General features: G+C 40.3%; 1 protein-coding gene across 6 annotated transcripts in view; it reads left to right on the top strand.

The window, feature by feature from the left end:
- TENM2 (teneurin transmembrane protein 2) overlaps nt 1–27,661 on the top strand; it is a 1,211,371-nt gene that overhangs the window by 536,953 nt on the left and 646,757 nt on the right. For 3 of the 6 annotated variants that reach the window (XM_080675631.1, XM_080675630.1, XM_080675629.1), the window contains exon 1: nt 12,576–12,684. The exons of the other annotated variants lie outside the window; for them this stretch is intronic. In XM_080675631.1, coding sequence (XP_080531757.1) covers nt 12,639–12,684 — 46 coding nt within the window. In that variant the 5' untranslated portion in view covers nt 12,576–12,638. Of the gene's footprint in view, nt 1–12,575; nt 12,685–27,661 lie in introns of those variants that run through there. 6 annotated transcript variants of the gene reach the window in all.

The raw sequence follows: 27,661 nt of genomic DNA, 5'->3' as shown, positions 1-27,661 counted from the left end.
GTCATTGTGAAAATAACATTGGTTCCCCTGCTCATTTTACTCAATTTCGAGATATTGCAGGAGGCCACACATCTGGGGAAAAAAGACCAGGCCAATAAGGCTGGTCTTTGGCTGCCCGGGACAGAGGTTGGACAATAGAGGTGCGGTCCACAGTTCAAAAGAGATGCTGGAAACGATGTAAAATAAATTATTTTGCAGCTGATAGAAGGATCAGGCATGAAACTCCTATCTCTTGTTTCCTTAAGAAATGAGAGATGCTTCAAGAGAATGTATTTTCCCAGGTAGGACTACAAAAACAAAGGGGAGAAAGAAGGAGGAAGCTTATCCTCCTGTGAACAGATTAAGCAGACACCAATTTACACCTTATTGTTAAGGATAACATTTTTCCAGGAGTGAGAGCCCATTTATATCTTCTGTAATTAAGCTAAAGTAATTGTTTTAAATGACATCCCCCCACTGCAAATCATGAAGTAAATATTGTATGTGAAGTGGGTTCGAATCCTGAAATATATACATGAGAACCACACTCAAAAATGTCACTCAGTCCCAGGGCCACCATCAGCCTAGGGATCTGCTGGGCTGCGGTAATAGCTCTCCTTGGTGGTATTTTGGTTTGGTAGAAGGCCAGGAATGACTAACTGAAGCAGTTTAAGAGGTGGTAGGTGGGGTGGGGACTAGCTTAGGGAAGGGCCATGTGTGGCCAGCTTCTCTGAAAGCAGGAGCCCTGGCAGTGAGCTAGCGAGGGCTCCCAGACATGCAGGGGGCGCCATCCGTCTGTGGGAGCACACAGCTGCATCCAACTACCTATCACCTGCACCCTTTGCTCTTTGGCCATTTTCATTTGTTGGAAAATTGAACACAGAGAGCTGTATCTGAAGAGCTCTAAGAGACCAGCATCCTATATTCCCCATTCAGAAGAATCTAGTTGGGCAAAGAGGCATTTTCTCCCCTAACAACTGAGTTTGCATGGCCTCTATAAACAATGCAATTACTGAGCCAGATAATAAATAATTGCAGAACAACAGGGGAAGATAGCTGTGGGCAGGTGAGGAGGAAAATGGATGGTTTCAGATGAGATTTGCACAGTGAGTGAGTCAGCGAGGCGGCGTTAAGTCATCCCAGGTCATGTCTGCTCAGCACTAACTAAGGTCAATTACTGACCACACACCTGAGCTGATGCTGAAGGCCCCACCGCAGCCCAGACTGAGCCTTTACGGGATGGACGTTTTTACAAAGGGAAGTATTCAAACGGAAGCCTGGGAGGGGTGCTTGGCTAGTGTTGTGATCATTTTAAGAAAACAGTGGCCAGCCTTGGAATATACGTGTGTATGGAGTGTAACTGCCAATGCATCACATCCTTGGGCACGTGCCTGGGTCCTGTAACAGTATTCTTCCATGTGCATCCTCAACCCTGACATTGACATGGAAAGACAAAGCCTCAGATAGTGTCCTCTTTATGGTTAGGCTTAGACTTTTCTTGAAAAGGGCACAAGCACATCACAATCTCTCCTTTGGCTACATCTTCCTCCTTAGACCACTTGCCTTCTCAGTCCACGCAGGTTTGGAGAGTCTCCTTCTCTTCCCTGGGTTCCTTCTCAGCCTTTCCAGGGTGGCTATTCTGATGCATGCGGAGTCACCTCTCTTTGCTTTCGATTGCACTTCTCACAACCTGCTGAAGACACTCCCTGATGAAATCCTTTCCAAAGAACCTTCTTGACCTTCTCTTTTCCTTGACCACAAGGCTACTTCTGTGCTCTGTCAAGTGATGGCCCATAAATCTTTGTAGGTTGCATCAACAGTGTGCCTTTACAGATTCTCCTCATTCTCAGTGTTATCTTTAAAGGTAGAAACCTGTAACTCCATCATCTTGACCCAGCAGGATTCATTTTGTAATTTAGCAAGTACTAACTAAGTCTACCCTATGCACAAGGTGCTGGGCATCCAACCATAAACCAGAAAGACAACTCCCTGCCCTCTTGGAGCTTACATTCGGGTAAAGGGGTCACAGGATGACAAAAAAAATCAGCAAATTATACAGTGATCTATTAGTGTACTGTGCACTGGAGAAGGAGTATAAAGGAGGATGGGGTGTTTAGGGTGAGGGTGCGATTCTGTTTTAAATAGGTTGATCTGAGTTGGTATCGCTAAAAAAAAAAATGATGTTGGAGCAAACAAATGAGGAGAGTAACCCACGTACACAAGGAAGAACATTCTGCAGAGGCATGTGTCGCTGAAGGGAAGAGAATGAAGGAGAAATTAGTAGAATTTGGGATCTGATAAATTGGAGAGAGGACAAAGCATGTCAAATCTTTAGAACATTTGAAAGAATTTGACTTTAACTCTGGGTAGGAGAAGGAGCTGTTAGAGGGTTTTGAGCAAAGGAATAAGATCATCTGGCTTATATTATAAAAAGAATTCACTGATCGCAGAATTGAGAATTATCAGTGGCGGTGGGGAGGTTAACAGTTATCTATTGGGAGATAACAAACTATACCAAAGCTGAATGGCTTGAAACAAGAGTAATGTATTATTTCTCAACTGGAGGACTGATGCACGAAATTCATGCAAGAGTAGGTCTTCCTTCCCCAGGCTGCCAGTACCAGCTTTCCTCTGGCACCTGGGACCCAGACTTCCCTTGCAGCCCTGGCTTCGCCCAGAAGGCCATCCGGAAAGACGTCCGGTCTAATTAGTATATTATACTTTTATTATTATAGATGTGTTGGCTGGGCAGTTCTGCTGGGCTTGCCTGTACTTGCTTACTCAGTTACTTCTAGCTCCTGGGTCAGTGGGGGCTGGAGACCAGGGAATGGTTGGGTCTCTCTCTCTCTCTCTCTCTCTCTCTCTCTGTCTCTTTCTCTTTCTCTTTCTCTCTCTCTTCCTTTTCATATGGTCCTCCAGGAGGCCAAGTTGGGCTTTCTTTTATGGAGGTGGCACCCTTCCAACAGGGCAAGCCCCAATTTCCAAGTTCTCATCATGCCTTGCTTGTATAATGTTTGCTTATGTCCCAATGGCCAAAGCAGGTCACAAGAGTAATCCCAGAATCGGTGTGGGGGAGGACTGCATAGGAATATGGACACAGGAAGCCAGGATGCATTGGAAGACCTCAGTGTAGCTATCAGCCACGGGGGCCAAAGTGGAGATCATGGAGAGCAATTAGGAGGCTCTGTAATGATCCAGAAAAGCAATGATGATGAATTGCACCAGAGTGATGACAGTGGGAGTTTTCAGAAGTGCCTATATTCTGAATATAGTTTGAAAGATGGTCTTATTTTTATTCTCTTAAATCACTAGGACCAAGCTATTAAGTTTCCAGGAATTGGTAATGTTCTTATTATTCATGAGATGACATCGCCAAAAAAAGTTAGGGAGGTCAAGGGATAGGTTTCTTTTATTGCCAATAATTATTCAATGAGTTTTCTGAACAATTGAAAACTTAGTAATTCACTTAGTGATGTGACTGTACACGGCACCCTGTCAATATCATCATCAGCTAATATTTATTGAGCATCCTCTGAGTACATGGCATTGCATGACAGAGGTGAGCTGCATTAATTCTTCCGGCCAATGCAGGATTATTGAGTGGTTGATTGCCTCACTCTATTAATTGGTGCCCCAGCCGCCTCAAGAAAAGCATTCTGCTTCCAGAATACAATTCCTTATTGCCCTGGAGTAGTGTTAGCTTTGGTAGACTCTGACAGCATAGGGCAAGGATATAGTTCTCTGTGTTTATGGGTATGCTAAGGACTTTTTATTACTCTTAGTATCAGAAATTGGGAGACAGTAATCTCATTTAGTGCACGGAGAAGCGAAGGCTGAGAGTGGGGAAGTGGTATGGCCAATGCCACCCATTGTGATGGTGGCAGACCTGGGACTGAATGAAATACAGTAACTTTTTCTACTGCACTACACTGCCTCTCGGTGGTGCATGCTATTCCCATTTCTCTCTCACACTAATATACAGTCACGAAAACTACACCAAAAAAGATTTAACTGGCATCTATGCTCTTAAGGGTGTCTATGACACACTGTTCTTTGCTATCTGCCCAGCCAAATCACTGGAAAAGTGGTTTGTTTGTCTTGGTGTGTGTGTGTGTTTTAAGTCCCTTATTACAGGAGATTTGTCAGCTGTTAAAATCTCCATTTTTTCTGTTAAATTCTCATCAGAAAGATGTCACTGCTTTCAGTGCATCAAGAGATTTGAAAACCAGCACGTGAAATAAACTATTTCATTGAGATCCCTGCTTTCATTTGGACCTGGAAACAGTTATTCCATGGCGATTGTTTTGACTGATCATTCTTTTTGAGAGAGTCTCTACCTTTGTTTTTGTTTTTTTTTTTCTAATTAAAAGAGTTAAAATTTGGAATTAAGAAAGACTGTGAGTGGTGGGGGCAGTTTACATGCAGAATGTGTTTGTAAATCTCGAAAGCAGCACCATTCAATGTCACGTACTCTGCGATGCACTTGAGTGTACACCCTCCAGAACATCTGCCTGTGGTAATTCTGCCACGTTACCTATTTTAGTACATATCTCTTCCGAGCAGCTTCCAGAGCTTTTCAGATAGTCAACATCAGAAATTGCACTGTTTTATCCTGGATTTTACAAATAGCAACCAGATTCTTGTAAAACAGAACTATCTGATAAGTAAGGTTGTGAATTGCCTTTTGTGATTGTCATGGGCAAGAGTATTAAAGAAACCAACAAACAGTGCAGTACACTGGTTACTGTAAAAATAAAACCTGTAGCAGCGAATGCGTTTCTCTGATGAATACGTTCAAGGCTGTGATCATTGTGCAACTTCTCGTTGGATGCTTTCAAATGTTCCGTATTGAAAAACATCAGTAACAAGAACCAAACAGTCCACCAAAGCCTGTATTCAACTCAATGGAGAGAAACATACATTCTCCGAGTTTCATAGAGGCCAACCCTGCCTGGTCCACCATGGGAAGCAGAGATTTAAAGTTCTCTCCGGATTTGCTTTCCATTTTTACTTTATAGTTGGGGGCTGTTACCTTGTTTTTCACTTTAGGGGGTGTTCAAATCCCTATGCAAAACAGAAATGCAAAACAGACCAGACAAAGTTCTGTTCAGCAGGCAAAAATCAAAATGCCAGAACATGGTAATGAATGTAAGTCATTTTATATGCAAAATAATTTGTTTTAATTGGCTAAATAAGATCTGGTATAATTAAAATATTCAATAAACTATTACAGAAAACTATTTATGTCACCAGCCTTTAATCACATTATATGTTCATTGCAATTTTGTAAACAGATATGAAAATGGACCTGAATTATCTCAAATTTACAAGTCAGAAGGATACATAATTGTTTTACAGAAACTTCAGAGGTTATGCCCCTTTTTAATTTTAGAGATATTTTCTTTGATTTTGAGATGAGCAATTTATAGACAATTCCCGTAGCTTGACTCTCCAGTGAATCCAGGCAGAACCACTATGAGTAAGAAAAATCTTTCCTAAGAAAGCTCCTTTTCACCAAGGAGTAAGGATTATGTAGAGTGCGGTCCACAGTGTTCTCTCCCATCACATCTCCCTAAGGAAAAACAAACCTCCCAGAATAGATGAGGGTATAATTGGGCCTGAAATGACCCCATAGACGAGACCCTATGGAACTGAGAAATCCTCTCTCTAAGGATTAGTTGCCCAAGGGTCAAAGTAAGCTGACTTCTGACTAATGTGTAAATGATTGGGGGAAATGATATTCTTCTGGAGGGCAGCAGTTAATTCTTCCTACTGTGAGAATCTCTATTTGTTTGGCATGAGTTAATTTTGACACTAACTTGAACACTGGTGGACTTTGAGTATGTGTTCAACTATATACTAATATATATATATATATATATATATATATATATATATACATATATATATATATATATATATATATATATATATATTAAAGTAAATAAATGTCATGCCACCTAAGGCCTTATTCTTACCATTTTCTAAAGGCCAGGGACTGTATTATAAGCTCTTTCACATACCTTCTAGATGATAGAATTTTATACCTGATATATATATATATATATATATATATATATATATATATACACACACACACATATATATATATGCAAATATATTAATAATATATATATATATATATATATATATGCAAAAAGAGTGAAGACACTTAGTTCCTACAAACTTCAGGAAACTTAAAATCTATGCAATAAAGTAAGAGTGATCTAGATATATTGGAAGAATAAAAGGTCACTAACAGTGTGAGATACCCAAAGGCAGGACAAGATTAATTTGTACAATTATATGTAATAAAATGTTCCAGGCAATGGGTGCTTGGAAATTGGAGAAATATCATTTACCATGAGTTCATATAACTTAGAAAGCATACGTTGAGGACAAAGAATTTTTTAAATAAATTTTAAAGTACATTTTTATTGATTTCAGAGAGGAAGGGAGAAGGAGAGAAAATCATTGATCTGCTGCCTCCTGCATATCCCCAAAACCCAGGCATGTGCCCTGAGCAGGAATTGAACCGTAACTCCTGATTAATAGGTTGATGCTCAACCACTGAGCCGCACCAGCTGGGTGAGGACAATGGAATTTTTATGTTAAACAAGGGAAAATATACCTTTAACAAAACCAATTCCATGGGAAATAACATGTGGAGGTACCAGGGCACAAAATGCTTGTGGCTGTATATAAACCAGTGGGTGAAAATAAAAAATATTGCTAGAAATAGATGGGTTTAGGCAAAATGGGGGTGCCTCCTTCACTCATTCATTTAACAAACACCTATATTGAACACCTACTGTATGTTAGTCACTGCTTTACATGATAGGAAAATAGCAGTGAACAACAATATATTCTGACATCATGAAGTTTATGCAAATATCAAAAGAACGGTTAAGTGTTTGATACCATTGATCATCCTGCATAGGGCGCACAGGGCATGTCAGTTGTAATGCTTTTGTTTGTGCAAATACAGGCAGATATACCTTTTATTTATACGTATAAATAAAATAAGTCAATCGTTGAAAGTCAATGACATTAGCACCATGTACATCAAAAAACATGACGTTGTTTGACTGAATAGTTTATGTCATTCCAGGTTGTTTTAGTATTGTACAGACTTAGCCAGAAAGAAAATAAATGAGAATATAATTATTTCATTTATTTTAAAAGTAAGATGAAAAAGTGACTGAGCGCCGTGGGTATTTGAGTGGTTCTATCTACCTTTCTCTGTAACCTCAAGTGGATGACTTTCAGCTAATAACCTCCACTTTTCCATGCAAGGAATGGGCGGCCTGAGAGCCCCATCTTTAAGCAGAATACAAATGACAGGCATAAGGAGCCCAATCAAATTGATGAGTATCACTTTTGTACCTTTGTGTGGGTTTGGTTTTTTTTCCACAGAGAATGTCTTTTGTTTCTATCTACATGCGCCATTCACATGCAATGTTTGTATTTTATATTGTTTTGTATAATTAGGATGGTTCCCATAAAAAGGGTGAGGAAAGCATTTCCATATAAAAGTGTTGCTGAATTTTTAAATATGGTTAAAACTTTAAACCCCATGATCATAGATGAACAAGGAGCCAACAAACATTTATTGAGTGAGCAAGCTACTTTGTTTAAAGATGTATGTATAATAAAGATTCAGAGATGTTTAAACACCAATATTGCTCTTATTTAGTCTATATAATGTAATTGGAAGAATAGAGCATAAACCTGAACACCCAAATAATAGTAAACCAATGCAGTGTGGACTAAGATGTAAATGACAGGTGTGGATAAGAATGACTGGAAGGTAGAAAGATAGGATTTCTATCCCGGTGTTGACATTTGCTCCTGTGACATTGGGTAAATTAATTTTATTCCTCAGTTTCATTTTCTGTGAAATGGTTCTAACAACAGCATGTGGTGAGGTTTAGAAATTAGGAACAATGCCAAATCCCTGTCATATAATAAGTACTTATATTACTAGCTACTCTTTATTGTATAGGTGCTAGCTGTAGCCTAGCTATTGTGCTAATCGTCTTACTTCTCTTAGCTAATTAAATTGTTAAAACAATATTTTACAGATGAGGGCAGTGAGCTTGAAAGAGGAAGGGCACTTGCCCTAACTGGTTTGGTTCAGTGGATAGATAGTCGGGCTGCGGACTGAAGGGTCCCGGGTTCGATTCCAGTCAAGGGCATGGTTGCGGGCACATCCCCAGTAGGGAGTGTGCAGGAGGCAGCTGTTCAATGTTTCTCTCTCATCGATGTTTCTAACTCTCTATCCCTCTCCCTTCCTCTCTGTAAAAAAATCAATAAAATATATTTAAAAAAAAAAGAAAAAAGAAAGAAGAAGGGGACTTGACCAATATCCCACAATTAGAAAGCAAATTTCAGGGCCAATATTTAGAACTAGGAAGAATTCTACAGCTAAGCGCTTGAGTAGTTACTATGATTAAAACAATGTCATCGCTGTAAATGTAGGAAGGTCAAGAAAGTGTTTGTGAAGGACGTGTAAGTTATCCTGGTCTTAGATAAAGGGATAGGAATTGAATATGTTGTGATGAAGGAGAAGAGGACATTCTAGAGAGAACAAGGAAAGTGCATGAGGCTTTGGAAGAAATGTGTGAATGTGTGAGGATCAGGTTGAGGGAGCAGGGAGCGCCTATGAGGAGGTGATAGAATGAATATTTACATGGGTAGGTTGGTGTCAAACCACAGACGTGGTTTAATATGAGGCAAAAAAACTGCACTTTGTTCTCTAAAGAATAGTGAATGCTTGAAGATTTTTTTCTTCTAAAAACTAATATTTATTTTAAATAAGAAATCACTAATTACAGGTTTTAAAAGGCTGACAATAACCATAAATATAATTGCCAGAAAAGTAACATGATCTTTTTATCATCAGCCTGACACACCTTTTTAATTCTTTTCCTACATTTTTTTTCTGTGTGCTCTTTGTTTCTTCTGATGAATTTTCACTAACACTTTTGAACCTTTGAAGATTTTAAGCCGATTCATAAGGTGATGAAATAGAACAGATTTTCAATTGACCAATCAATAACTATTGGGAATAGATGTCATTCAGAGTGGCATTTTAAGAAGGTTATTCTGGCTCATGAAGGATGAATTGGAGAAGAAAAGAAATCCTCTTGAAATGGCTGTTTTCAATCCCTGTGTCATGACAGTCAGGAGAAGTGTCACAACTAACAAGGCACTAATAGTAAAGTATTGGTTTGCCACAGATTAGCTGCTTTCTCCATTAGAGCAGATTCAAGGTCATTGCTAGAATAACGTCAGGCTCCTTCACTGCAATCCCAAGTGCTTTCTCAAGGGCGGGAAGGCCATGGTGTTACACTCTGGTTCGGTCTTTGGCGGGACCCTAGGAATGTCCCCAGAAGAGGGGGTGCCTCATTTTGTCACCCTTCATGTTTGTCACCCAAATGTTTTGGGACAGAAAAGAAAAGCATGGGGAAGCGTTCCATTAAAGGCTGATTGCAATAGTCCGGGCAAACATGGCCAGACCTAGAAGGTTTCAGGAGCCTAGAGATGAAAGAATAACTTTGAGAGGCATGGGGTGGGGTGGGCCTTTGATAGTTATTGATAATTGGATGGGAGAGGAAGGAAGGAAACAGAGGAGTCCTGGAAGGCTCCAGGTGTGCACACTGCGCACAGGTGAAGAACTGGGAGAAAGGGCTTGCTTTGAGGGTGATAACATACTCTCCCTCTGAGCTCTTACAACAAACTGTTGGGAAGATTTGGTAATAACAGGCGTTGACACTCATAAAGTACTTGTTGTGTGCTAAGAAGGGAATTCCCCATAGCACATACATTATTTTTACCTAATGGCAGCCCCCCGGGAGACAGATAATATTATTACACCCATTTTCACACAGAGAGACAAACTAACTTGGCCAAGGTCACACAGCAAGCTGGCGGTGGAGCTGAGACTCAATCCCAGGAAGCCTGGTTCCCAAAACGGAGCCCTTGGCCACTATAGACGCCGCAGTATAAGCACACGAACATCAAGGTCTCCCACGGAGAAGTCTTGTAGAAGTTATATTCTGGGAAGAAATATTAATGTCACTTGAGCCAACATTGGCACCCCAGCTTAATCTGATAGCCCCCCCCCAAGATATCTTAAAAATAAATCATAGATAGCAACATGTAAATGTCTTCTCAGGGTGCCCACCTCCTCACTCAGGAAGTGACAAAACATAAACAACAACACTGATAGCCATTTAGAGCTTTTTACAAGTCTTTGTGGCCTACACTTCTTTTTATCTTGCCCTGACCTTGTCTGGCTGACCCTGTTCACTTCCATCCCCCGCCCCCCCAGAGCCCTCTCCCGCTTTTATTGCAATGATATAGTTGTATTCTTGCAACAGGGTCTTTATTTTCATTGGCAGGATATTCTCAGTCTACTCACTCCCTTGTACAAAGTTAATTTTAACTCTAGGACCGATAGCAATAATGCCGCTTCCAGTAGACCCTGAGAAATGTCCACAGAGAATTCCGGATTCCCGGGCCCCCTTCCCTCACTCCTCGCTGGCCCTGCAGCCTCTTTCCCGCTCCATCCGAGATCTGGGTCCCCTGCTGCCTTCTGTTCAGCCCCTGTGTGTTCTCCAGTCTCTGCTCTGCCTTCATGATGCGAAGGGTTTCCTCTTGATCGCATGGCGGGGAGGGGGGAGTTGTACTTCTTTATTCGGCTCCAAGCTAAAAAGATATCCTCCCTGTTGCCAAACCGCAAGAATCATGACACTTCGGGTTTAACCGGAATAAGCAATCCCTCTTTGGATACAGTGTGGCCAGGATGGAGGAGGAAGGTCTTTTTTCCTGGACCGCTTCTCACTCTATATCTGGCGGCTGACATAGGGACTTCAACATTCCAGATGCCCAGGGTCCGCGGTGTGTGGTTGAGACACACCATAGTTGAAGTAAAATAACTGGTGTTTTTTAGGGTTTTTTCCCCCCTCTCAAAATAATATCTCTTGTAAGTAGGACACATGGATTTACCTTTAGTTTTCAAAATTGCTTAAATTTCTAAAAGATGGTCAGTGAAAAGCCTCCTCTTCCTACTGGCTCACTACCGCCTTAGCCCAGGTCAACAGGGGAAGCAGGTAGTCATTTTCACCAGCATCTTAACTTACACACACACTCCCCCCCTCGGAACCAGCAATGTGCATCCTGAGAAAAGAGGTCACTTGGGGAATTTCACTGTGAAGTCCTCGCCCCCGGGTGGCAGGAGATGAGCAGAAATGGCACAGCGCTGGTGCAACACCATTGGAAACCCTTTGAATGGGGAAATCACTGCTTTTCGACTTTGTCTTAAAAATGGAACCTCCCATAAAATGGTCCTGGGAGGCGGAAAGATGCAGGAAAAGTCTGTAGGAATAGTGACTCCAAAACTCTGTTGCAGGACTCCAGAAAGCAAGCCTGTTGTCGCCGTGGGAGGGAAACCAGAAGGAATGTAGGGTCCCCATTCCTCATAGCCTCTCCTGCAAACACCTTGCCCCCCCCCCCTTTATTTTGCCTTTACTAATAAAACTAATGGCGAGAACGCGCCTTTCCAACTCTCACCGGGAACACGGGTTTGGCGAGTGCTGACATTGTGGCGTGGGCTTTTTCTCTCCGAGACCATTATTGAGACGAAGCACTTGTTCCTTCTTTTGTTTACCCGTGGCAGTTTGTCAGCAGTTATGATAAGTAGAGTTCCATCTGCCAGTAAAACTACGCTGCAAATTGCCGGGAGAAATTAGCAGCTTTCATTGTTGCCTACATAAATAAATAGGCAGAATAAATTGCACTTAAACACCCCCCCCCCCAAAAAAAAAAAAAAAAAAGAAAAAAGAAAAAAGAATCACAGGTACACCGCACAGTTCAATGGCAATCAGACAAAACCGGGGACACAGTGAGATGATCTCAATTTTCCAACCTGGAAGATGCACGAATGTGTGTCTAAATGAGAGAGGCAGTGTATCATGCTCGCGGAGATAAAAACAGAAGCCGCCAGACACTGCTCTGTGCCTTTATTCTCAGAATCCTTTGCCTGAAACCCACTGTCTTTTCCCGTGTTTCTCTCCTCTCCTCTCTCTCTCTCTCTCTCTCTCTCTCTCTCTCTCTCTCTCTCTCTCTCTCTCTCTCTCTCTCTCCCCTTCCCCCGCCACACCCCCCCCCCGCCTTCGCCCCATCTCTTACTCTCTTTCTCTCCCTCTCTCCTCCTTCCTTCCCTCGCTCATTGTCCTCCCTCTCCTCCTGCTTTTGATGCTCACAGTTGTCACATTCCATTGACTCTCCCCTCTCCTCTCCTCTGTTCTGACACTCACGCCTAGCGGTGCTTCGGCCAGGCAGCGGCAGCCTCTCCTGCGAGTTGGAGTCATGTGTGCAGCTCAGTTTGATCGAGCGTTCCTTTCCTGCCTTTTCACTCTTACAAAAGATTAAAAGGTGGCGTCACATTGCTCCCCGGTTCCTTCCCGCAGGAGGGACTTAAAAGGGACAACAAAAACTAATCACTTTCCATAAGCATTTTCTTGCTGGGGAAAGCAAAAAAAAAAAGGGGGGGGTGGGGTGGGGTGGGGGAGAGAAAAAGAAGAGGCGGGGGGCGGAGGGTGGATTGAGTGGTGTAATTTGAGACCGGTGGTGAGGATTGGGGCGAGCGAGAGATGCTGCACGCTGCTAACAAGGGAAGGAAGCCTTCAGCAGAGACAGGTAAGAGCGCCCAGCCATGGGTCTGCCCGAGTGGCTTTAGTGAAATCTCTGTTTGCACCGTTCTGTAATTGAGAACGGCATCCGCGGCAGAAGCCCGTGATTTCTCAGCCAGCTTCCTTTTGTTTAACGTACAAAGTACCTGTATTAATTTTGACGAATTAGAGCATGCAGCAAATTCAATTGAAAATAGATTTGTATAGTAAATGCATTTATCCTGAATGATCTCGCCTCCGTTTTTATTTAAGGGGAGAGACGAGAACGATGCTTTGGATCCGCGTAGCACTTTGCATTACGTTCAGTTCTAAACAGCTAACGGGAAAATAAAATAAGCCAATTGATCCTGTTTTTTTGTGAACTCCGGGACTCACACGCTGGGAGAGAGAGCCGGCATTTGAAATTTTTCTTCCCACCCAACTTCTGATGCGTTATAATAATTTTTTCCACTGGAGGTTTAAGCCAGGGTAGAGTTTATTTAAGTCTAGCTGCCGGGGTGTGTTTGGTTTGGATCTTGTGGGGGAAGCGCTGCTTATACCTCCCTAACCTGGGTCAGGTTGATGTTTCATAAATGGAGATGAACTGTTGTCCCAAATGCAACATTAAGTTAAAACATCAGGTTAGGGCATGTTTCAGAAAAGAATCCAGTAAATAAATAGGGGAGCTAAATGAGGACAGTTTGAAACGGGAGTTAACTCTGGTGGTGCTGTGTTATGAGCTTTTTTTGGATTTTAAGCGGCTCAATAATGAAGGGGAGTGATCATCAGTCTCAGCTCGGAACTTTGCATTCAGACCCTAAATACAAAATGCGTGTGGATTGGCACTGTAGGTGGCTGCTAGCAACCTGTCCCTTTTGTGCGCTATGAATGGGAGTTGTGGATTATATTTGATGGCATTTCTCCTTTAAAGAGCATTGGGATGGAGTTTAAAAGGTTCACAGCCATTCTAACGTTGAACAAATAGAAAATGCAACGTATCTTAGTCTCCCAGCACCTGATTCTTGTGGCTGCTACTGGTTTTTAAAGTTTTGATACATTTGTTTTTAGCGTCAGTCTTGGCTGATTGTGTGTTCATTGCCTCTGCTACTAACATGTATTGCTGGCTTGAATGAACCGAGATTTGAGATTGTAAAATTTAAAAAAAAAAATCCAATTACCTAGAGTTTCATTTAAGGATAACAGAAATCCAAATCATACCCAGACTTTGATCTCGGGTGTCACCTGAGATGTTTGGATTGATTTTTAGGTGATTATTTTCTGGATGTGGAAAACTGGAATATTAAAAGTACACAATTCTGTGCAAAGAATGCTTCTCCGGCATGAGACACAGAAAGGTGACTTCAGAGCCTCTACCAGGTTTGGGGGCCGGGAGAACTGCTGTGCCGTGGCATTGTCGAGCTCAGCAGTGGCGTGAGAGGGTGTTTTCTCTATGTATTTGGTGATAAGATTTCTTTATCCCCGAGTTTCCAAACTGGACCTGCTCTTCCAAACCATACCCTGGCATGTCTCGTGTCTGCCAGACCATCCATCTAATGGCATGTTGTGGGTGCAGCCCGGGAATCCAATTTTCTAAGGACACTGGGCGGGAGCTGCTGAATTTGGGGGAGGGGGGAGTGGACACCAAACGGAATATGGGCCTCATCAGACGTCATTCTCGAGAGCATCTGCAATGGAAGTTCTGTGGGGACACTTAATTTTCCCATCCTGTTTAAAGACCAGGGGAAGACGTGGACAGGGCCAGGGAACTGCTGCAGGCTGCCGTCACCAGGCTGGTGACAGCATAGTGAGTTCTTAACACCCCAGCACGTATAGTTTTCTTTTTATCAACTTAAGAAACTTTGCAGAACCTTGACGTAGCTCTTCCCCCTTTCAATCGCGTTTGTCCATCGCTGGCTCACATAAAACCTTCTCTCTGACTCTCGCCGCACCAAACTATTGAGTGTTGTTGTGTTGCCGCCGACAATGGTGATGATGTCTTAAGTCAGTGGTAGGTGTTGAGGAGATGGGCCGGGAGATAGACGTTGTCTGCGTCATAGATACATTTTGTTTGTGAAAGCGACTTCTTCCAGGGGAGGAGATGATACGTTTGAAGCCGTGGCTTGGCTATGTGTAGCCCTGAATGGCTGTCCTTCTAGAAATCTAACGGGAACCAAAGTAGGCAGCAACCCTTCAGCTGTCCACTGGCAGGTAGTTCAGCATACACTTTTGAAGCAGATGGTAACCAAAACTATCCTGACTCAAACTATCTGAGTCATATAAATAGCATTTTTCTGACTTTTCCAGTAGATGTTGCTGGAGAGCAAAGAAAAGATTATTATGTTTTTACAGAAAAAAAAAAAAAAAAGAAATGCAGTAGACTTATACAAACCAATGAAAAAGATCCTTCTCCCCAAACTCTGCTGGTAGCATTTTGCATAATTTGCTAATTAATGAATTATATTGAATCATTCCCTTTTATGATGGTCTATAGAAGAAAGCTATTAAAACTTGAGTTCAATTTTTAAAATTATGAAATTGTTCTCTTTAGTCCCTATATATAATCTCTGTTTGCTGTTTTTCCATTTATAAAAAAAAAAATCAAGTTAACTGCACATTGCTATTCAGAACATTTCATCCCTGAATGCTAAAACCCTTTAACATGCAAATATGATGTCAGAGGGAGAACTGAAATAGAATACCCTGAGAAGAGTAATGATCAAACGCATTATAAAAATATGCACCAGTTGCCAACATGTAATGAAATATTAAGAAATTAAAAGCATGCAACCTCTAAAGTAATAGAATTTCATTGCTCTGAGACTGTTTTCCCACTGAATATTAAGTGCTTAATAGATCTATCGGTTAAAAAAAACCCACAATCACAACCCTACATGGTTTGTCAGTGAATTTCTTTCATTATATGATTTTGAAAAATTAGCCCAATAGGATTTTCCTCAGACTAGGAAATGTAATTAACATTGGATATTAAGTGCCAGATTTCCAGGCTTGATGGAGAAAAGAGGAATTCAGAGAGCAAGAATCAGTGCCAGGAGCCGAGGGGACCCACGCTAAAACTCGTCCGCTGGTGATCACTCTGATAAAATGACAAAGACGTCCCCGAGGAGCCCGGGATTTTGGTACCCAGACACGAACTGATGCAATTTCAGGCAAGCAATGACCTCCATCTGTGGGAATATTTATTTTGGGGACTGATCAGTTAACCAGTTTCAGTTGTGAAGGAGACGTGCTTGGATATGACAGAAGCACTTGCAGATAGGATAAGGGTACAACCTAGGAGGTAGAGCTCTCTGCTTGTTCTTACCATAAGCAGTCCAAGCTGTTTCCTGGTGGTTTTTCCGTTCGCATGGAAGTCCTTCTTTGTCAGTTTTCATTCCTGAGGTGTGAAATGCTCTATAGGATGTTTTTACTTCACACCCATTCAGTTCTATTTTCTGGGAGGGAAAAAAAAAAGCTTATATTTAGAAGGCATGCGTGTCAACTACTCCTATTTTGTAATTAGCACTAGAAATCCACTGGGGTAAGGATGTTCCTTTTTTCTTTCTTTTTTTTTTTTTGGTTTTGATTCAAATACATTTTTTGTGCTTGACCCATAGTGGTTATTTTTTTTTTTCTTTCTGTCTTTAAATAAGAAAGGCTTTATAATTTGGGGAGAGATTTGGGTTTATTCTTCTGATTTTTTTGCTGCTCACTTTGGGTGTTCTCTACTTTCATGAGAGCTGTCAAGCGCTTGCTATACCCAAAGCACTCTGACATAAACAGGGCAAATAACACCTCCGACAACAACAAATGTCCGTTCTCTCCCTGAGAGCCTCAGGGGGACTGAAAATGCAAACCGCACTCAGAGAACAGCCTAGGGCAGTGGTCGGCAAACCACGGTTCGCGAGCCACATGCGGCTCTTTAGCCCCTTGGGTGTGGTTCTTCTACAATATACCACGGCCTGGGTGAGTCTATTTTGAAGAAGTGGCGTTAGAAGAAGTTTAAGTTTAAAAAATTTGGCTCTCAAAAGAAATGTCAATCGTTGTACTGTTGATATTTGGCTCTGTTGACTAATGAGTTTGCCAACAACTGGCCCAGTGGGTTCAAAGGTGCCAGGTCCTGACTCCCTTCTTAGGAGAGCTGAGAGGAAAGGTCACTACAGGTCGAGGGGATCCTGAGGGTGACAGCCTTTGAATTAGGAGTGAAATGTGGAAACACGGTATAATCCTGATGAGCAAAATCAGAGGGATCATGGGGAAATAATGCCCAAAAGAATGACCAATGTCAGTATTCTGAAGGGCCTTGAATGTCAGATCAGGGTATGTAGTAGCCACCAGGATGTGATCTGGCAGCTTCCAGAGGAGTTCCCTTGCTGTGGAATGGGGAAGGAGTGGAATAGTGGGTCTTTATTAAGCCCTCCACCCACCCAAGAGATGCTGAAATGCCTACATAGGGGCCATCTGCTCTCCCATTACATTGTGGCCTTAAGGAACTATTGTTCTTAATGGAATAGTGCTTTGCCTTTTAGGGATGCTGTTAAAAACAACAGCAAGAACCACTAGAGTAGAGACTGGAAACCAGCAAATAGTCCATTGCATTAGCCTAAACTTGGGAGGTATGGTTGAGAAATACTGTGGAGGGAAGGGAGAGTGGCTGTGAGAAACACCTTCCCATTATAATTATTGCAATTTCTTGTGTGTACTGTAGATGTCATGGCCTCATTAAGCAAGGATTTTGTGTATATGCATCTGTTTTCATAAGACAAGCCTTCACCCTTCGTCAGAGATGAGACCTGTAGTTTAGAAGATGTGCTATTTCTTTCTACTACTTGAGGTAATCACGTAGTGTTGTGGGCATCTCCCATTTGCTGACATTGATTAGGACGGATTTGTAGGACTTTTAAGGGTTTTCATGTCTCTGAAAAGGGATATACTTTATTTATTAGAATTAGTTGCCGCTCTGAATTGCCTGTGTGTCAGTTACTTTCAAAAACCTTGACTAACTCACCCTGAACCCTTAGATATCTGGTGTATTCAACCGAAGAGCTTAGCTGTGGAGACTTCCCTAACTATATAATAGAAAGTTAATGTCAATACAGAAAATATTTTCTTGCATCCAATAGACTTCATAATGAGAAGGAGCAAAAATAATTATTAACACAATTAAGTAAGTGGAGTGCCACTGTTTTCCCCTGACGTTGATTTAAGCAGCCTATTCAGGTGGACAGGGTCAGCAATAGCACCTGGAAATGAAGCCATAAATGAGTGTCTTGCCTTGTCCTCGAACCACTTTAATCTGATTTGTTCCATTTACCTTTTCCAAGCTTTTCATCTCCCCACCATTTGAATACCATCAGAGATGGGGGGCTGCCCATGACATTCACACTTGACATTATCAAACACAAAAGGCATCACTCATACACTTGACTGCATTACAATGCAAGGGAAAAAAATAGATCCCAAAGGCATAGAAATTATTGTTTCGTGCCTTGCACGTAGGTGGGTATTTTTTCCCTGTTTCCTCCAGCCTGCCTTATTTGACGGATTTGCTTCTGTGTGTTTGCAGAGGGTTCTGAAAACCCTGGAAAAAATCAGCACTCACAAATCCATAGCGTACACATCCTTATGTTCATTGGAGGTATGTGTAGTAATACAATGGAAATTTACAACTCTATTAATATGTGTTATTCGCTGGGCACCAACCACATTTTTGTGTAGTGACAGTGTTGAACCTTGCACTGGAGCTGTCTTTTCACCATGTCTCCAGTCCTTCTGTGAGACAGCTATGGACAAACCTTTTCCTGACTCACACATCTGTGGTCACTGCAGTCACTCGATTTGTGCTGGGTAGACCAGAAATCTATTGACTTTATTGCAGTCCTGTGTGTGTGTGTGTGTGTGTGTGTGTGTTTTGGGGTTAGGAGCAGGATTCTTAAAGTGAATATAAATCTATGTGTACCTCTCTTTGCTTATTATCCTGAGCTTTCTGTTCAAAGACAGTTTACCCCCTCTCCCCCCCAATATGTAAGACAACATTTGTGAGCTGAACAAATAGTGTTGTCAGATTGTGGTGAATTGCTTCAGTAGTATTACATCATGCATCGAGATCACATGTGCTGTAACGCTCTGTAAAACAGCCAGCTATGTGATATTCTACAGGTTTAATATACTTCTGCTGCCTTGTACTTGGGAAGGATTTCTGTAATTGGAGACAATCTAGCAAGAAGAATTTTTGAAGTCATTGGAGGCTGAAATATAAGTTTTTTGAGAAATGTGACTTTATAGACTTGAAACTGAATGGATTACAAATTTCTCTTAACTGGGAAGAATCATAATTGCATATATAGTCCAGGCCTGATTATCTAGGGTTTGGATTTCCAGCACAGGGATTATCCCGATTTCTTCTCTGGCTCCCCTGTCATCTCTCTAACTACCTGTCATGAATCATTTCCCTAATCATGGGCACCTCTGCTAATGGTAGGGAAGGACGTATTTGAGCAGCAAAATCCAAATCAGTGAAGCACACTTTAGAACAGCTAATTATGTGAAAAAGTCTGGGCGGCTATGTTTTTGAAACTGTTCACGAAAGTTAACTGAATTTCAGTTTGGGGTAGTGGAGTCTCTTTCTATTTACAAATCATGGCTTTCTATAGCTGTTGATATGTCAAACTTTTACCCACATGTTTAAGAAGCAAAAAGTAAATCAAACAGAGTGAATGAGGCTAAGTCATTGGTTTCATTGTTCTAGATCAGAAGCGGGGAACCTTTTTCTGCCAAGGGCCATTTGGATATTTATAACATCATTCACAGGCCATACAGAATTATCAACTTAAAAATTAGCCTCCTATATTTGGTCAAACATTTAATTAACTCACCCTTAATGCGGCCACAAGGCCATACTAAATGATATCTTGAGTCTTATACAGCCCTTGGGCTAGATGTGCCCCATCCTGTTGTAGATTATATCCTTTCCCTCTCTTACACCCAGACCAACTACCATTTTGAATTAACTTCTTGGATGGTGTGCCTAGCTGGAATTGTAGAAGGCCACTTGGATCAAGCCAGTGTATCTTTGTAGGTAATCAGGGTTCCGATTGGCATATTCCTCTAGAATTAAGTACAAAAGTGGGTTATTGGTGAATTTTTGCAAAGTTCGTTCTAGGTCTGTGAAATATGCCATTGGCATTTTAATGGGAAGTGCATTGAATTTATTGCTTTGGGTAGTATGGACATTTTGATGATGTTGATTCTACCAATCTATGAACATGGTATGTTCTTCCATCTGTTTATGTCTTCCTCTATCTCTTTTTTCAGTGTCGTGTAGTTTTCCGCGTATAGGTCTTTTACCTCCTTAGTTAAGTTTATTCCTAGGTATCTTAATTTTTTTGGTGCGATGGTAAATGGGATTGCTTTTTTAGTCTCTCTTTCTGTAGGTTCATTACTGGTGTATAGAAATGCCATAGATTTTTGGCATTAATTTTGTATCCTGCTACATTGCCGAGTTCATTTATTAAGTCTAATAATTTTTTGATGGAGTCTTTAGGGTTTTCTATGTACAGTATCATGTCATCTGCAAATAAGGACAGTTTTACTTCTTCTTTTCCAATTTGGATGCCTTTTATTTTTTCTTCTTGTCTGATTTCAATTGCTAGTACTCCAGCACTATGTTGAACAGGTGTGGTGAGAGTGGGCATTCCTGTCTTGTTCCTGTTCTTAGGAGAAATGGTTTTAGTTTTTGCCCATTGAGTATGATGTTGGCTATGGATTTGTCATATATGGCTCTTATTATGTTGAGGTATGATCCTTCTATTCCCACCTTGCTGAGAGTTTTTATCAAGAAAGGGTGTTGGATTTTGTCAAATGCTTTTTCTGCATCAATTGATATGACTATGTGATTTTTATCTCTCAATTTGTTTATGTGATGTATCACGTTTATTGATTTGCAAATATTGTACCATCCTTGCATCCCCAGGATAAATCCTACTTGGTCATGGTATATGATTTTTCTGATGTACTGCTGAATACGATTTGCTAGAATTTTGTTGAGGATTTTGGCATCTATGTTCATGAGGGATATTGGCCTGTAAGTCTCTTTCATTGTTATCTTTATCTGGTTTTGGTATTATTTCTATGCTGGCTTCATAGAAAGAGCTTGGAAGTGTTCCTTCCTCTTGAATTTTCTGGCATAGTCTGAGGAGGATAGGTTTTAGTTCTTCCTTGAATGTTTGGTAAAACTCCCCTGTGAAGCCATCTGGCCCCGGGCTTTTGTTTGCTGGAAGTTTTTTGATGACTTCTTCAATTTCTTCCATAGTTATCAGCCTATTGAGATTTATAGTATCTTCCTGAGTAAGTTTTGGAAGGTTGTATTTTTCTAGGAATGTGTCCATTTCCTGCAGGTTGTCTAGTTTGTTAGAATAGAGTTGTTCATAGTATTTTTAAATAATCCTTTGTATATCTGTGGAGTCTGTTGTTATATTTCTCCTCTTTCATTTCTGATTTTGTTTATTTGGGTCCTCTCTCTTTGCTTCTTGGTGAGCCTAACTAGAGGTTCATCAATCTTGTTTATCCTTTCAAAGAACCAGCTCTTGGTTTCATTGATCTTTTGTATTGTTTTTTTGTTCTTTATGTCATTCATTTCTGCTCTGATCTTTAATATTTCTTTCCTTCTGCCCACTGTGGGCTTTTCTTGTTGCTCTCTTTCTAATTCTTTGAGTTGTTGAGTTAGATGATTTTAAAAAAAGACCCCGAATAGCTACAGCAATCCTGAGAAAGAAGAACAAAGTAGGTGGGATCTCAATACCAGATATCAAGCTGTATTACAAAGCCACTGTTCTCAAAACTGCCTGGTATTGGCACAAGAACAGACATATAGATCAATGGAATAGAATAGAGAAACCAGAAATAGACCCAAACCACTATGCTCAATTAATATTTGACAAAGGAGGCATGAACTTACAATGGAGTCAAGACAGTCTCTTCAATAAATGGTGTTGGAAAAATTGGACAAATACATGCAAAAAAATGAAACTAGACCACCAAGTTACACCATACACAAAAATAAACTCAAAATGGATCAAGGACTTAAACGTACGACGGGAAACCATAAAAATACTAGAGGAATCCATAGGCAGAAAAATCTCTGACGTATGCCAAAGCAATTTCTTCACTGATACTGCTCCTAGGGCAATGGAAACTAAAGAGAAAATAAACAAATGGGACTACATCAAAATAAAAAGCTTTTGCACAGCAAAGGAAACCATCAATAAAACAACAAGAAAGCCCACTGCATGGGAGAACATATTTGCCAATGATATCAATGATAAGGGTTTAATCTCCAACATTTACAGGGAACTCATGCAGCTTAACAAAAAGAACAACCCAATAAAAAAAGGGGCAACTTATCTAAATAGACACTTTTCGAAAGAAGACAGAAGGAAGGCCAAGAGACATATGAAAACCTGCTCAAAGTCACTAATCATCAGAGAGATGCAAATCAAAACAACAATGTGGTACCATCTCACACCTGTCAGAATGGCTATTATCAACAAGTCAACAAATGACAAGTGCTGGTGAGGATTCAGAGAAAAAGGAACCCTCGTGCACTGCTGGTGGGAATGCAGACTGGTGCAGCCACTGTGGAGAACAGTATGGAGTTTCCTCAAAAAACTGAAAATGGCAGTCCCATTTGACCCAGTGATCCCACTTCTAGGATTATATCCCAAGAAACTAGAAATACCAATTAGAAAGGATATATGCATCCCTATGTTCATAGCAGCACAATTCACCATAGCTAAGATTTGGAAACAGCCTAAGTGCCCATCAGCAGATGAGTGGATTAAAAATCTGTGGTACAGCTACACAATGGAATACTACGCTGCGGTTAAAAAGGAGTTCTTACCATTTGTGACAACATGGATGGAGATGGAGAGCATTATGCTAAGTGAAATAAGCCAGGCAGAGAAAGATAAATATCACATGATCTCACTCATTTGTGGAATATAATGAACAACATAAACTGATGAACAAAAACAGATCCAGAGACAGAGAAACATTAGTCAGAACGTCAAACCTTAGGGAAGGTAGGGGACAGTGGGGGTAAGGGGGAGAGATCAACCAAAGGACTTATATGCATGCATATAAGCCTAATCAATGGACACAGACAACAGGGTGGTGGGGGCATGAATGGGAGGTGGGTGGTAATGGGGGAATAAGGATACATAAGTAATACCTTAATCAATAAAGAAATTTTAAAAAAAGTGGGTTATTGGTACCCAAACCCCACTTGATTAATCTCCAACACAAGTACTTTCCCATTTCCATGGTCAGCTGACTTCCAGTCAAGCCTTAAAAACAATATTTACATTTAGAATTTGACCCCCTAGAGGTCTTCCAAGTCCCAAAGGACTTTAAGGACTTTAAAGCCTCCCAGATACCAGAATTAGACTGAGATGATAAAAGGATTTCCTATAAGATATGTCTGTCTTATATACTATATTACTGTTTAAATTCTTATTTAAAATATGGATTGAAACATGTTGGTCATTGTATTGCATCATCAACTCATCTCAACATTCAAGTACATTTCTTTCTAATAAATTTGGGTTTAATCTTGTGATAAATTGAAGTGTGAGGTTGCATAGCAGGCTTCGCCAGAGGGCTTGTAATCACACAATAGGCCCAGACATTCCCAGCCATTGCCAAGTTTGCAGTACAGGGTGCAGAATTCCATCTACTGGATATTGTGACAGAATCAAAATTTTATTTCCTCTCCTTTTTTAAATTATTTCTTTTTGTTGTTGATACTACATCATTTGTGTCTTGGGCATTTTCAAAATCATACAGCTATATCTGCCACTCTGTAACCATGTCCTACCAAATAATGCACCACTCTCTTATACTATCCTTGCTAGTATGTGACACATATGTCTGTAAGTAACTGGCTGCACTTTGAAGTCCCTAATCACATTTTACAATATGTTTACTTGCTAAATCTATTATGTAATGTAAGTGATAAAATATGTATTGTGTAATGTAGTAGACAGAAATACATGAAAAGACGATAAACATTATTACTCTTTTGATGCAAAAAATATTCTTTTATCACTAGATTAAAATTGAGTTTATTAGAGAGAAATTTACTTGAAATTTTTTTAATCCTCGCCTCAAGAGAGGAAGGGAGAGACACAGAGAGAGAAACATCAATGTGAGAGAGAAACATATGACTCCCTCCCATAGGCACCCAACCAGGGATCAAACCCTGCAACCTAGATATGTACCCTGACCTGGTATCGAACCTGCAACCTCTTGGTATATAGGATGGTGGCTCCAACTGAACCACCCAGCCAGGGCTCCTTGAAGTTTTTAAGTGTCAAGATGTAGTTGAGGATGTAATAATAACAAATAATTTTATTTTTTTAAAATATATTTTATTGATTTTTTTAACAGAGAGGAAGGAAGAGGGATAGAGAGTTAGAAACATCAATGAGAGAGAAACATCGATCAGCTGCCTCCTGCACACCTCCTACTGGGGATGTGCCCGCAACCAAGGTACATGCCCTTAACCAGAATCGAACCTGGGACCCTTGAATCCACAGGCAGATGCTCTATCCACTGAGCCAAACCAGTTAGGGCAACAAATAATTTTAAATCCATATTGTATATAAGAAAATAAACAGTAATAAAACACACAAAACTGAAAATAGAAAACCTTGGCGACTATTAGAAAAATCATTGACAAATCTAGTCACAAGTTCTATATATGTAGAAAATGCCTCTTTTCAGTTATATTGTGTGTGCATATTTATATGCATATACATGTATATACACATAAATATATACATATGTGGTTACTCTGTGTCTGTTATTTGCATACCTCTACCCCTAACTTCATATCTATCTCAATATCTATACCTACATCTATGTCCAGAAGTGAGAGAATGAGTATATGCCTGGTAAGATATGATGTGGCCATATTCCTGGGAAAATACTGTGCTTTTTCCCAGCTGATGTCACCTTTCCACAACCAGGGATACAAACATGAACCAGTCATCATTCTTATCCAGTTCAGGAGCTAGTCCTGAACTAGAAATTATTTTAATGTTGAATATTTCACTCATGGATATATTTAACAATTGGAAACACACAGAGAGAAAAATGTCAAGGATGATAAAGCCACCTGAGGCCTTACTGGGTACCTCTACACTAGACATGTTTTGCCTGGACAGGAGGAGGATTGAACAGAAATAAAGCAAGTATGGTTTGGGGGGAAGATCATATAAAGTGATGTGGTCCCTACCAAAAATAAATCCGGCTTTATGGAAAAGCCAGGCCAGTGTGTCTGAAAACTCTATTATGCCTTACGGCTGGCAAGTCACAAGACAAAGAAAGATCGGATTGGTTTGTCTGATAGTCAGTTTCTAGAGTTCTATACAGGCGAGAACACGGAAAGTCCTGTCAGCATGCTTTGTATTAAACGTGTGCACATATGGTCTTCTTTTGAAAGTGTGTGTAAATAATGTGTGTGTCTTTTGCTAAATGAAATGGCCTTATGTGGTTAAGATCCTTCTTTTCTCAATCTATACAGCATTTGAGATGTATATGTTTTATGTGCTATAGCCATGTATCTTATGCGATTTATATACATGCACATATAATCTCTAGAGGTCAGTAGAATATAAGAAATGGGCTTTCCCTTCTAGATGAAACCTAGAGCTTCTGGAGACCATTTTTCAAATGGTAAAATGATGATCATCGGTCAACCAATGACATTAGGAACTAAAATCATTAATCAGTGTTAACAAAAAAAAATTCATGTCATTCTTATTCCTGAAATGAATCTAATCTATTTGTTTTAAGCAAATTTCAGATAAATGAACGTTTGCATGGCAAGAACCTTGACAGAAACCCAAGCTATAATTACTTTCTTAGGGTCTATTATAAGACTGTGAGTCTACAGAACTTTTTCTGAAGATATTTTTAATGTTACTAGAGCAAAACAGTAAATTATTATTAAACACTTGGCTATTATATCCAAAATACTATTTCTATTTTAGCTGCCAATTCAGCCTCCTCAACTCTAGAAATGAATGATTTCATGATTTATAAGTTACAATTCTGTTTGTTCTTGTGAACTAAATGTCTCTGATGTTGGGAAATGTATTAGAAAATTGTGATTTATTTTATATATAAAGCTAAAATAGTTGACAGTTTAGCAAATTGCCTCACAGTTGAGCATGTTTATCAAGTTTTTCTCTAGAAAAGTCATGTCCAAAGAGTGTAGAGAATGATGGCATGTAGTTATGAACTATTTGATCACAGCATTGCTGGTGACTCTTATACTCCATCCCATGCAGGAGAAAGCAGGGGAGCAGGACTTCAGGTTTCCAAGAACTTGAGAAGGAATGGTTGTCATTTAAGTTGAGGTCACATGCCTTGGCTTAGAACTTAATATGTCTTGTACACATTAATATCACTCACACTTGGAACTAATCTATCAATAACCTGTTCTCATATTTGTGTATTCACACCATAGTGGATTGCATCTTTAGCTCCATTTCCTCTGTATAAATGCCTACAGCAATAGTCATACATAAGACACTAGGAGGTGATGTGGAGCAATGAAGAAGGCATTACAGTCTTACACACACACACACACACACACACACACACACACACACACGCACACACACACACAAATCTGTGCTGCCTACACAAAAACAAACACCTACTAAGCATTTGCAGAGAGTGATCACATGGAGTATTTTAAAAAAATTTTAGGCTGAGTGTGGCTTCAGTCATAATCAAGAGATATCCAGTAGATATTTAATAAATATTGATGGAGCACTTCCATGAGCAATCTACTTACTTTGCTGCCAGGTGATTAAATGAGGAAGATACAAAATATGTCCTAGCCTCAAGGAGTTTACAGTTGAGTGAGGGTCCCCATGCATCATCCCCCCTGCCTCTGTGCCCCAACATCTGCTCCTTCAAGTGTCTTCATTCTACGTTAAATAGGCTTACAGTTGTAATATAAATAAATAATACAATAATTAATAAGTAATAATACAAGAATAAACTGTGCTTCACATACTCACAACTGTAAACCTACTTTTTCCCCCTCCCCTGTATTTGATTTATTTTTAGTTGGGTCTAGGAGACTGGGGCCACTTTACGTAAGGATCTTCTCCCCCAAAATCATACTTTGCTGCTGTCTTTTACAACTCTCCTTCTTAAATGTTCTGATAAGGTCTTTGAGGTCCCTGATTTGATAAGATGGAGCTATCCCTGCTTGCTTGTAATTGAATGACCCTAATAGGTGCCAGTCTTTGTTTTAACACCCTGAGACTTGTGTTTGTCTTTCTAACACGAGATTTCTGAGATTCCCACATTTTTATTCTCTGTGATGGACACATGTAGATGACTGAGGAGCTTCTAGCATGGGCAGTTGTCAGCACACCCATTTCACTACGGTTTTTTTAGTTGGCTATTTTAATGAAGCCACACTCTCAAAGCAGAAAAGTATTCTCAAAGTACCCTGAAATATGGTTACGAATGGATTTGGAATTAAGGGGTGGACAACTTTAATCTTTTATGATTTTGACTCAGCTACATTCCAGATATTAATACCTTTTAATTCACAAATGTGTGATGAGTGTGGTGAGATGAGGAATACAGTGGAAAGAGCATTCATAAATGGTCTTTTCTCATTATTATTAGTTTCAGTTACCTTCTGCATTTATCATCTACTCCTGTGTTCACTGTCTTTTATTTTTGTTGTTGTCTAAAGGAGGGAGTGAATATTTTATAAAAAGCATAAGGTGAGATTACTCCATATATTTATGTGGTTAAAGCAGCATTAGAATGGTGTTATTATTCAGAAAGAACAACAGCAGTTGCAGGAAGAACTAAAGCATACTTGATCCAGCGTGGAGGGTGAGGTGGAGCTCCCCATTACTTTATAGTTTGGTGTATTTGCTATGTATTACCAGGGATTTTACTTTTTAATATTG

This window comes from Plecotus auritus, assembly GCF_963455305.1.
Source record: "Plecotus auritus genome assembly, chromosome: 6".
Classification (NCBI taxonomy): Eukaryota; Metazoa; Chordata; class Mammalia; order Chiroptera; family Vespertilionidae; genus Plecotus; species Plecotus auritus.
This window is presented reverse-complemented; position numbering and strand designations above follow the sequence as displayed.